Here is a 12,504-nt window from a genome sequence, read left to right on the forward strand (position 1 = left end):
CAATTCTATGTGCACCATAAATTTTAATCCGTCCATCGCCTTTGTATTCGATAACGTTAGTGGAAGAAATCCTGGACTATTTACATTTACGACCAGGGGTGATGAGAAGATATTTTTTTGTATGCTCTTTTATATTGTAACTGCAAATCTGCACACATCTATGTATGTGTATTTGTACGTTATATTGCCTACAATAGAATAAGACAGAGATAAGGGGCCGTGTGTTTTGGTGGCCTATGCTGCCTTTCTCAAACTCGTCGAAAGTGTTGAAAGTGCCCTAGATACATTTTTTTCCATCATGTCCTCATGAGTCAGCCGGGGTGTTTTGGTGGTCTTTGTCGCCCTCTTATGTCTGAGCTCAAACTCAAAACTCTGCTTCTGTCACGGCGTTGTATGTCGTACTCATCGATGGAACCAATATAACTAGCAAACCAAGTAATACGAACATTTCCGTGAACCTGTAAGAACAGAAACAATTAAGCAAAACAACCACAACAGGCATCAATAAAATGTGAAACTGGTACACTACATGTTGTAAATAGTCACGGTGGCCGAGAGGTTAAGGCGTTGGACTCGAAATCCAATGGGGTTTCCCCGCACAGGTTCGAATCCTGTTCGTGACGTTTCTCCTTTTACCTGAATCTCAAACATGCTTTCATGATACAGCATACCGTTACCAATTAGATTAATCACGCTCTTATAGGTGTTACACGTGAATAAATATTTACCATTTGGACGCATTTTGCGCTCCGTCTGCTATTTGTGAGTGTATAGATGTTTTAATCATAGCAGTTTGCAACCTATCGATTGGCCGTGGAGACGTCAAATCAACGAATAAAGTAACTTCATGTTACACATCTTACATCGTTAGTGTCATCCTCCATGGGTTTCATCGCCGCTGAACTCTCACACATCGCCAGATCTCGTCTCTTCTCGCGTTGTTTGAGAATGGAACTCGTTTGGTGCAAACCAACTACTTTCCTTCTGTTCTGTGAGCCGGTCAGCACATCGGCTCCCTGTGTTTGTGGTTGCATTGTCTTCACGAATAGAAGCCTGGGCATTGCCAGTAATCCGTCCGCTCGGTTGGTTAAGGGCACATAAAAGGACATTTCTCTGTGATTACCCCTTTCCTGTGTGGGGTAGTAGGACTGACCGAGTCGTATAAGTCAGACCGGCAAACCCCCGGCTGACGTAGACTTGGGGTGTTGTTTCTGCAGGGGAAGTGAACAACTTAAACAACTTTTAGACAGTGTCTTACTGTTGTTTTATATATATATATATAGGGCATTAAGGCTTGCGAATAACTCCAACGTCACAGGGGCCACAGTTAGATGTAGACACACTAGTCTTCTGACAAAAGTATTTGTCCAGACGACGCGCTAGCAAAGTCGCCTTTTCTCTAAAGAGGCACACAAAGGAAATACGGTCGACTTGAAACTATTAACGTAAACTTCAGTTAACGATCGAGGGATATAAGTATTATCTCCTAGTAGCTATCAGCACAGACGGTGTACCACGCTCTGGTGTAGCCTGCAGCCAGTGCAGCGGCTCACGTCTGGCCCGCGGCTCTTCAGCCTGAATAGCTGCTGAATTAGTCCAACTGCGTTGCTAAGCCGCTGAGCTCTGGTTTGTCACGTTAGCTCACCTACAGACCTGCCAGTGTTGGTCATGCCTGTGGGTAGAGGTGTGCACAGAGACTCGTGTATTGTAATTGAAACAAGGCAGCTAGCAAACTAGCTCGCTAGCTAGCGGTTAGCATAGCGCTCCTTAGCGAAGCTACTCGGCTAGCTGCTAGCTAACATTGTGTCCCGCGGTGGTGTGTGGTGTCTGGAGAGGGCAGGCAACCTTTATTGTTATGTTTCAACCCTTCACTCCAGTTGCAGCGTTTCCTGTATTTGACTTGAATGTAACGTTGGCCGACTACCATAGAAGGCGGTCTTTTGGTCTATAAACAGTCAAGACACCGTGAGGCTTTGAAGGAGCGTTAAGTTAAGTTAGCATTCAGCTGACAGGCTAGCTGCTGAGCTGAGCTGGAGCTCATGTTGCACGGCTAACGATCTTTCTCCGTGACTTAACAATGGCAACCGCAACAGGCGAGGCCCTGTTTTTATTAAAGGACGTGAAGCCTGGCTCGAAAAATCTGAATATCGTATTCATCGTGTTGGAAATAGGTGAGTGAGTTGGACCGTGACGCTGAAGCATCTCTCAGCGTCAACGCGAGTCTTTTTGTTTGTTAAAGGAGCCAGCGGGAGCGTCAACCATGTTTTTACTTTCTTTCTTTCTTTTTTTATTTGTTTTTAAACTCGTATAATTTCCATACACGCTACTTATTTGAGGTGTTTTGAGCAGGTTGAGCCATTTGTCTTAACGTGTCATTTCCTTGCTCTATCAGGGAGAGTAACCAAAACGAAAGATGGGCATGAGGTGCGCTCCTGTAAAGTGGCAGACAAGAGCGGGAGCATTGCCATCTCTGTCTGGGACGAGCTTGGCAGCCTTATTCAACCAGGGGACATCATCAAACTGACCCGAGGGTAGGACTGATGTCCTTCATGCAAACTGATTCACAAACAGTGCTTTCTGAGTTGACTTGACATTTTTTTTTTTTTTTTTTTTTTAACCATTTAATGACTGATCAATGCACATGAATATACAGTACCAGTCAAAACCATCTCATTCAACTGCTTTGAAGAATCTAAAATATAAAACATATTCTGGTTTGTTGAGCATTTGTTTGTTTACCGCATAATTCCTTCATAGTTTGGATGTCTTCAATATTAATCTACAATGTAGAAAAAGAAAAACCATTGAATGAGAAGGTGTGTCCAAACTTTTGCCTGGTCCTGTACTTGTATTAGACAGGTAGTTATTGCTCTGAGCTACTCTGTTTCAAAGTTGAAGGAGAGGACAACTTCTCTTGTTTTCAGAAGTTTAATGTGTTATTTCTGTGTTAGCTATGCATCCATATGGAAAGGCTGTCTGACCTTATACACTGGAAGAGGAGGGGATCTACAGAAGATTGGAGAGTGAGTAGCTGGCCACAAAACTATTCATACTACAGTGAAGTTCTTGGCCCTGTTGGACTTTTCTCCTGCTCAAGCATCATACAAGACCAGGGCATTTCGTGACTTGGTCGGTAACATGTTGGGTTTTCAAACATGGTTGAAGAACTTAAATGGAATATTCTATCAATAATACATCTAGACTGTTTTATAATTTAAGAGCAATTGCAATCTCTAAACCCTTTAATCACAAGAAATTGCAAATACATTAGTCTCACTTTGTTTTTTACTGTCCAATGAGCAGCCTTTGAATGACTTCAAATCCAAATCTTAAAAAGCTTATGCTTAACGATCAGACAATGACTTTTAAAATGCTTTTAACAAAATAACTCGTCATTCTGACCAAACACAATTTCTGAATGTTGACCTAAACACGTGGGATTTGTCTCTGCAGGTTCTGCATGGTGTATTCAGAAGTGCCCAACTTCAGTGAACCAAACCCAGAGCTGCTAACCCAAACAAACCAGCAAAACAAGTCTGTGAGTAGCCTTGCACCCACTTTCAACTTGGCCTTTCACAAATGTGTTGCCCCTTTTTGCATGATAAATAGTAAGTCGGCAGTCCAGTCTAACACCGATGGTGTTAGGATGTTAAAGCTGGCATTCTCTTCCATTAACAGGGTAAACCGGACCAGAATCAGAGGGGAAACTCTCCACCCAATCAGAATTCAGGTACACCTGCACCACCAGGTCAGTATATTAAACGTTGCAGAGAACCACTGCTCATGTCCCGTAGAGTGCTAGCAGAAGGGATGTCAAATTACCAGTAATTAGTAGTCAATACCAGTGAAATTCCACAATTCTCAATACCAGAGCAAAAATTTAAAACGATAAATCCCTCACACTTCAACGTACACTCCTTCATTACTCTTTGCAAATTGTTTTTTGCGCATCAAGATTATGATCTGCCTTAAATTTCTCATCCAAAGCTATATATTGCAAGATTACATTTGAGCAGGTCTTGATAACTTTACTGAACAGTGGCAGAAGGTATCATAATGTAACTCATAGCAACCTGCGTTTGTTAGCCGTTAGCGCTGTTATGAAGCAGGGCAGTGCTGTGCTGCCCAGAGGCTGCTAACAGCAAACCCCAGCCAGTTTCCACACATTTGTTGTCCATGACAAAGCGTTATCAAGGAAATGTTCTATTATCCCCAGAATGCCGTTGGTCTTATGTCCTGATCCCTGCTACCTGCGGTACTGTAGAAAAACAAGTACTGTCACATTATCAGAATTTTGGCATCTAGCTCCCTACTACATAACAATGATGTTTGTACAAAATTACTGAAGAATGCGGGTGTGGTGTGACCACACTACAGAAGTAACCTTTTGAGTTTGCACAGATGAAATATTTTGACTCACCAAATTTGAAGTGAAAATATGATAGAGGAAGTATAGTTCTCATGTTTAATTGTTTACTTGGATCTGAAATGGCACATCTCCTCTCTTGCTTTTTTGTGTTTAGAGAACAAGAGGCCCCACTGGCCTTTTTCACAGCAGACATTTTGACTAGCCATTGTAAACCAGTATGGTGTGACTAAGTCAGTATGCCCAATACAAGGGCCGGCTAAATGCGGTTCAGACTTCATTCATATTGTTATTTACACCTATGGTTTTCCTACTGTGACATGTCTGATATAAAAAAAGCCTATGAACAATGATATGTCTTAGTTTTTTTTTCTGTTGGTACTTACTTGTATTTCTCAATCTCAACTCGCAGGTAATGGTGCCATGCCGCCGTTTGCCAACAACAACAACAACCCACCTACCGGTGCAACCCGTGAAACTGGGTACGGGAGCATTGGGCGACCCAACGGTCGGTCACCTGGCAACGGAGCGCCTCCAGTTGCTGCTGCAGGACCCCCAACAACCGCAAAGTCGTCAGTTACCATTAGCAACGGCAGGGACCCACGGCGTGCCAAAAGATGAAATTGGGGTTTGGGGGGAAATTGTGTGGGAAAACTAAGGACATCCCCATTTCCCCCTGTCCCTTTTTTAAACATTTCTGCCCGTTCCCATCACAGCCTATATTGGCATTCAATATTATGAATTAAATGAGGGACTGCTTGCATCATTTTTATACATGCTAACATGGTCAAATGTGTCGTTCGTCATGCGTCGTGCTCTCAGTAAGCAGCACAGTGTGATTTGTGATTTACCACTTGTTGCGCCAGCAGATCTTCTTATATAGTCGAGTCTCGGGGGTTGAGACTTGGTCAGCCTTCACAGGCTACACCCCTTTCTTCTAAATCTCACAGCAAGTTGCCAGCTCTGTGCCAGTGTCTCCTCCCTCATACACTGTCCTAAACCCCCTTACCTGTTCTTTAAAGCTATACACCCTACTTGAACACTTGATGCACTTTTCTTCGCTTTAATTTATGTTGGGGTGAACTTGGCTGTCATTTCAGTCAGGAAATGCGTTCCTGTTTTTTCAGCATTTAAGGCCTTAAGTTGGTGAGAATGAGTTCTTGGACTGAACGCACGAGGACTTCTCCCTCATAACCGAACTGTATCCTAAAGTGAATCTGTGAAAGGCAAGGTGTTAGTTTAGAATTTTTATTGATGGGTGGGTAAATTGATATTGAACGGTTTTTCTTTTGTTTTTGTTTTCCATCAGTTGTACTTTGATCAAAGTTTGGACACTTAAATAATGGCAAAATGTTTCACAGAATAAATTTTACAGTAATTCTGCTGCCACATGTCTGTTTGACAGAAACACAAGTTACTGTTAAAATCAAATACACAGTTTGTCAAGTTGGTTGTACTGCACTTCAGAACATACAACTTACTGGTAATATGGCTCTAACAAAACAATTGTGACTTAACATTCAAGGACATTGAGTAAAGATTTATTTTTTTCCATTTCGCTTTGTTTAAACCTTTTCTGGAGATCTACAGTTTGCCACAAGTATGAACGGTACCAGAGTCAAACCCCAACACAAGAACACTACGAAGCCCTCCAAGTGACCATGTTTTAATCTGAGACAGCCACCTTAAGAGTGCCATACAACCACTACCCAAACAAACAAGCCTCCCATCAATTTCTATATGATGTTTTGATTCTTTAGCACCATCTAGTGCCCACATAAATAAACTACATGTGTTCGATTTGAGGATGCTCCAAAATATGAGCCGTATCTGATGAGTGGGTCCTCTTTTTTTTTTTTTTTTTTTTTTTTTATAAATAAGCACGTAGATGTTAAAATCACACAATAAAGCAGGCGTTTAACTTTAATTATTTAACTTTTTTTGTCACGTTTACACTTATAAACGGAAGCCTTTTGCATTGCAATGCGTTGCATACAACAAAACCCCGTGTTTCTTCATATCCTTTGTTGCACCAAGCACCTGAACATAACTTCCAAGGGTCAATGTTACTGCATTTCATTTTTTAAAACACTTCCTCCTGGTTGAGTACGTGAAACTGGTAGAGCTGCTATTCATATGAGATTATTTTACATGTCACATATTCCAATTAAAACCAAGACGTCTGTTAGTCTAAATATAAGCTGTTTTTGTACATCAAAAAAAAAAAAAATGTAATGTGGCCAAGTAGAATGTAAGAGAAACAGAACCATCTGTCATATTGTTTTGTGTACCACTGCGGCTACATACAATGTGAGACTGAAATCAGGCTGTAGGGAAATTTCTATGGAGAGTTCTCAGAAACCCAGTCCTAATGTTGAGTAATGGTTTGCTTGTTATGGCATGTTCAAAATATGTTGTTCCACTTTCAACCCAAAAAAAAAATGCAGTACTTGTGACACATGGTGTGGCAGGAAATGTGATGTTCGGTGCTCATGTGTTAACAACGGTGCAGGTCATGAGCTTGGAACTTCCTCTCAACAGCGGTGGTCCATCAGAAATGCAGTCACATGTGGTTCATGGTATTTAACACAAACACTACATATTGACAGAGGCTCATAGGGTTCAACCTGTTCTATTCTTTAGTATAAACAACTAATCTTTTATTTCACAGAATGAAGGGAAGTTTTATGCTTGTATATTTCCTTTAATGGCATATAAGCACAGGCATCAAACAGACAAGACGTGGGTGTTGGAAAAGCAGAAAACCAGGCAATTTCTTTTTTTATAACAGTTTCCCTTTCGATTTTGCGTTCAATGTGACAGCACATCTCATGACACCGATGATTCAGATTGTGTGACTCGAGGTAAGCATTGTGGTTACGTACAACCAAACAGTGACTATTGAAAAAAAAAAAAAAAAGTCTGACTGATGTATAAACAAACCCTTGACAAAAATAGAAAGTATGAGCAGAAAGTAATAAAGATAAAATAATAATCAAATCTTAATCCTGATAATAGCTTGAGAAGTTACTACATGGTAGTATCCACTGCATAGATCCAAATATGATTGGAAATCTAAGTGTACGCTTGTCTAGCAATAAGGTTGCAGCCAAATACAAGTACTGAGTACACCGCGTGACAAATGCATTTTAGAGAAATGATTTAACATAACAGTACTTCCACCTATATTTTAAAGATGAGATACATTCCTGTGACGCATGTGTTTTGATTCTTGAGCAAATCACAATTTGTGTGAGTGAGGCTTACTGATGGGATGTCTGATGGGAGGAGTGTACAGACATACACAGTTTGTTCCCTGTCTCCTTGTCCCATACTCTGTCACCCACGAAGAAGAAGAAGAAGACACCACAATGACTGGTGAGTGTTTTCATCCTTTAAAATAACAACTTACTTATTTTATTTACCGGTATTTAATAAATACATTTGTTCATATCAAACATGCCAGTTTGACAATGTGTAGCCCTTAATAGCTCACTGAAATAAATAAGTAATAGGCAATTGGGCAAAGGGACTTGTACCATTTAATATTCAGATGGAAAAGATGTAAAGACATGTAATCTGCTTCATTATTCCTTTTTAAAAAGGTACAAATAACATGTTTAAACATCATATTAGATTGTGCCAAGCTAATGTAATGTTACTTTTTTTAATGTATAACCTGCAGCACTAAGTCAGAGTGGAAAAGGTACACTAAGTATTTTTTTTAAATAGGCTTTTGTTTATGTATGTTTATAATGGTGACGCGTATTTGGACTAAAACGCTATTTTTCCATTGCTGTCCTCAGATCCAAACCAATCTTCTTTCATTTTAGACTTCGACTCTATTTATGAAGAGCTCAACTTCACTTATAACTACACGGAGTTCATCGTGGACCCGGAGACGCAGCCCTGCAACAGCTTCTCCATCCCGGACGCGCTGTCGGTGGGTGTCAGCGTCTTCTACGCGCTCATCTTCCTGCTGGCCATCCCCGGGAACCTGGTGGTGGGGCTGGTGATCGGCATGACCAAGCAGCCGCTGCCCCCCTCCGACCTCTACCTCCTCCACCTGGCGGTCGCAGACCTCCTGCTGGCCTTCACGCTCCCGTTCTGGGCCACCGCCGTCACCAAGGGCTGGGTGTTCGGAGACGCCGTGTGCAAGATCGTCACCGTCCTCCAGGAGCTGAGCTTCTACTCCAGCATCCTCTTCCTGACCTGCATCAGCATGGACCGGTACATGGTGATAGTGAGAGCGATGCAAGCCCGCAAGGCCAACAGACAGCGCGTCAGCTGGGGGGTCTGCGCGGCCGTGTGGCTCGTCGGTGCGCTCCTCTCTCTGCCGGGGTTTTTCAATTCCACGTTCTGGTCCCGTACCTCCTCACAGACCGTGTGCAGGGAACAGTACGACCCCGCCACCGCGGATGAGTGGCGGCTGGCCACCAGGATTCTCCGGCACACTTTGGGGTTCTTAATCCCCTTGGCCATCATGCTGCCCTGCTACGGAGTGACCATCCGCCGCCTCCTCCACCTCCGCGGCGGCTTCCAGCGGCAGCGGGCCATGCGGGTGATCGTGTTCGTGGTCGTCGCCTTCCTGCTCTGCTGGACGCCGTACCACTTGGCGGTGATGGCGGACACCTTCTTCCGGGCGAAGATAGTGCCCTACAGGTGCCCGGCGAGGATGGCGGTGGATCAAGCCATGTTCGGCACCCAGAGCCTGGGGCTGCTTCACAGCTGTGTCAACCCGGTGCTGTACGCCTTCGTCGGGGAGAAGTTCCGGAGGAGGTTGTTCCAGATTATAAGGAAGATGGGTTTAATGGATAGGACAACATCTGTGACGAGAAGCAGCAGGTCCTCTCTGTCTTCAGAAATCACATCCACATTCATGTGAGAGCAGCAAAGAGACACTGCTGGACAACAAAGTACTTATTTTTGATACTTACCTGCAGCTCTATTTGGTGGACTTGAAAAAACAAACAAAAAAAAAAACAGTTGAAAACATTTGAAGATTTCATTTTTTGTAAATCTATTTTTTCATGCTTTGCTCCATTTCATAATTTAACCCTGTTAAGTTGTACATAGCTAATTCCCATTTTTATTATTTTTATACATTTAAATGACATTGTTGGCGGGAGATCTCAGATTTCCTGTAATTGTTGTGTATATGTTCGTAATCTTGGTTTCAACCCTGTGTGTACCAAAGAAATGCTGTTTTAAGTTAAGCTATAACCAGAAGAATAAAAAAAAGTTGCGGTTACTCAGTGAAATCCCCTGTCCTCTTCTGAGGAAACTGTGCCAAACATGTTGCTCAGTTTCAATTTAAAATGTGAACATTTCAACAGTAACACAATATCACAACACATAAAGACAAAACATCCCCTGATGAACACATTGAGATGCAGCTGGAAAAAAAACTGAGAAAGGTACAATTAGACCTTGAGACAATTCAGCATTAGATAGGGAAATATTTGACCAATGTCAATTCTTCAGTAAGTTTAGTAGCATATGAATGCAAATTATCAAAATTATTTGTCTATGATTTGAATTTCCAAACCAACATCAATGTCCTTTAAAACTAAGGATGTTGCTTCCAACTCAAGGTGTATACTGCATCAAGTGCAGCAGAAACATTAAACTATCCTTAACAGTACCATTACTCCATGTACTTACTTTAAAAAAAAGTAAATCTGTTTAATTGTTATGTATATTCAGCTGAAGACAGCAGGTTCTCATTCACATGCCACACAATTTACAATCTGTATAGTCGCAATCATCATTCAAGTTTATTAATCATGTTTACCCCTCTCTGTTTCTGATAATTATAACAACATTTGGTCACCTCATATGTCATGAGAGCATTCACATTTGACTTGAACAGCTGATAGAAAATAGACAAGTATTTTTTTATGTTTACAGCCACAGCAGCTTGGAAATAATAGAAGTTGTGAGGACAGCAGCAACAACACTACAGCAATCACTTGACGTCAGAGAGGCAAGATGTTCCGCCTCTCTACAGAAAAAAAAATATTGTAAAATAAACGTTTAGTTACAAAATGAACAGTTGCACTTATGGAAAAAGGAAAAAACATACATTATGTTAATTCCTGCAGTTAATTCAGGTTTAATGCATCCCACAAAACCAAATCAGAGATAACATAGTCGGGTAAATTCAACTATGTTAATGTGCTTGCTGTATGTTACATTACAACATAGTGGACGGAATAGAAAAAAAGATCAAACCTTGTATCTTACAAGGTGAGATAATATTTACCAACTTTGAAGGAACATTTTATTTCTATCTTCTACAAACAAGGAAAATGTAATCTTGGTCTGGAGGTAGAGCTGTCTGAGGAGGAGCACGAAGTGGGAGGGGCCAGGCTTGATCAGAGCCTATGGGGATTGAGTTCAGGTGTGAACCCATGTGAACTTACCTGCAGCGGAACCCTGGACTCTATACTAGCAGTAATTGTTTGAGTGAATATGTGAGTTTCGTTCTCTATGTACATTTATATTCAGTAGGTGCTTGAGTTCTTTTTTTAAAGTTAAAACGATCACCGAACATGGTGTTAATTCTTGTCTGTTATAGAGTCATCAGATAATTGCTTCCATTGTATTAAATTTAGTGTATGATGATGATACATGATATCTTCTGTGTGGGTAAAAGCAGCATGGATTGAGCCAGCATCACCTGCCCTACCACCTGTCTACCCATAGATCACAGCTGAATTGGGCTCTTCTGGTCAAGACCGCACATCCGTAGTGTTTATCACAATAGTTGGTAATCAAAAACTACGAGTTTTCCATCTCCCTCCCACAGTCCAAAGGTGAGGCTAATTGATGACTGCAAGTGTGAATGTGAGCGTGAAAGGCTGCTTTAGCCAGGCACCGAATGTGAGTTTTTTTTGGTAAACAACATGCACGATAACACTGAAATTGTATTGAGCCATTGTAAGTGATATTATTCATTTATTATGGCAGTTGCCTTTGACAATATTATTTTCCTGTAAATCAAACTACTTGTGGCGTGCTTTGTTAGCTGACTTTAACTGTAATGTTCGACACAATAGTTAATTTTTGTATGGGACATTTTTAAATTGCGTCAATGAAATGCTTTGTCACCAATCCTTGTTGATAATGCACACAATACAGCTACATACTTTTAACGTTAGCAATATGCTAGTTAGCAGTCACAGCTAACGTTACTGAGTTATAGCCAAAGCATAGTAATAAGCTATTTAGCTGTGCTGTAAAGTAAGTAACAATTGCCTTGTACTGTTAAAATAACACAGGTATTTTAACTCATTGATAATATGTTGTTATGTTTGGAGAAAATATATATTGTATATATATATATATATAAATATATATATATACAATCATTTGTCTTTAATTTGGTTGAAATACTGTCATTTGTTAAGAAAAATCACAGTAGGAAGACATACAGTACTTATGGCAACCTGTTTTTCATTTGTTTCCTGTGTTTCAGGTGAACAAAGTCCCAATTCCTTTATGGATAGTTCTATTCTGCTACCACTGCCTCAGATGATACTTAAAATATCTATTATAGGGCAACAGCTGCTGGCTGGCGACGTCATTGCAAGTGATTCCATTTTCATTTTCATGATATCTGACCACCGCAACACAATTGGGAGGCCAACGTCAGCCTCTACATTTGACCTACAAATTAAATATCTGCCCCATACTGACCAGCCCCTCCTCTGTGCCAAGTGTTGCACCATTTCACATGTTCTACTGACCTCAGGTTGGCTAAAAATGACAAGGGGGCGGGAGCCTTGCCGTGAGTGGGCAGACGGATCACCATGCAGCTGTCATTGTAAGGCTTGCTGGTTCTCTGTCTGTCATTTCCCCCTTCGGACGGACGCTGGCAGACGTAGGGGGAGATCATGAGTGGGGTGGTTTAGCTCATGGGACAGGGAGGGGGGTGGGCACTGTGCAACTTTTTGGACAGGACTTAATGCTTGCATTCAAACAGAAGCCAAGCAAAGAACTGATCTCAAGGCCGCCGGGAATAAAGAGGAAAAACTCACTGAAGATCCACCTTGTTCTGCAGAGAAGTTGCGCCCCGGGAAAATATTACAACAGGCTGAAAAAGTCAGTGAACGTCAGGAACAGGAAGGGAAAAG

General features: G+C 41.5%; 2 protein-coding genes and 1 non-coding gene across 4 annotated transcripts; all 3 read left to right on the forward strand.

Annotated features, from left to right (window-relative positions):
- The first annotated feature begins 541 nt into the window (after nt 1-541).
- Nucleotides 542-623, forward strand: trnas-cga (transfer RNA serine (anticodon CGA)). Its single transcript has one exon. It is a non-coding gene; the product is annotated as a tRNA-Ser (tRNA).
- Nucleotides 624-910: 287 nt separating this feature from the next.
- nabp1a (nucleic acid binding protein 1a) lies at nt 911-6,213 on the forward strand. The gene is made up of 6 exons (XM_054615266.1): nt 911-2,171; nt 2,393-2,531; nt 2,952-3,023; nt 3,454-3,538; nt 3,679-3,748; nt 4,779-6,213. Exons 1-6 carry the CDS (start codon nt 2,078-2,080, stop codon nt 4,985-4,987), a joined length of 669 nt encoding a protein of 222 aa, XP_054471241.1. The 5' UTR covers nt 911-2,077; the 3' UTR covers nt 4,988-6,213.
- A 1,493-nt stretch (nt 6,214-7,706) lies between these two features.
- Nucleotides 7,707-9,852, forward strand: LOC129104340 (C-X-C chemokine receptor type 1-like). Of its 2 annotated transcripts, none has more exons than XM_054614976.1 (2): nt 7,707-7,744; nt 8,173-9,852. In XM_054614976.1, the coding sequence occupies exons 1-2, from the start codon at nt 7,738-7,740 to the stop codon at nt 9,249-9,251; spliced, it is 1,086 nt and encodes a 361-aa protein (XP_054470951.1). In that variant the 5' UTR covers nt 7,707-7,737; the 3' UTR covers nt 9,252-9,852. The 2 variants fall into 2 exon arrangements, with proteins under 2 accessions (XP_054470951.1, XP_054470952.1); XM_054614977.1 differs by having other exon boundaries at nt 7,718-7,744; nt 8,200-9,852.
- Nucleotides 9,853-12,504: the final 2,652 nt, after the last annotated feature.

The sequence above is a fragment of the Anoplopoma fimbria genome, chromosome 16 (assembly GCF_027596085.1).
Source record: "Anoplopoma fimbria isolate UVic2021 breed Golden Eagle Sablefish chromosome 16, Afim_UVic_2022, whole genome shotgun sequence".
Taxonomy (NCBI): domain Eukaryota; kingdom Metazoa; phylum Chordata; class Actinopteri; order Perciformes; family Anoplopomatidae; genus Anoplopoma; species Anoplopoma fimbria.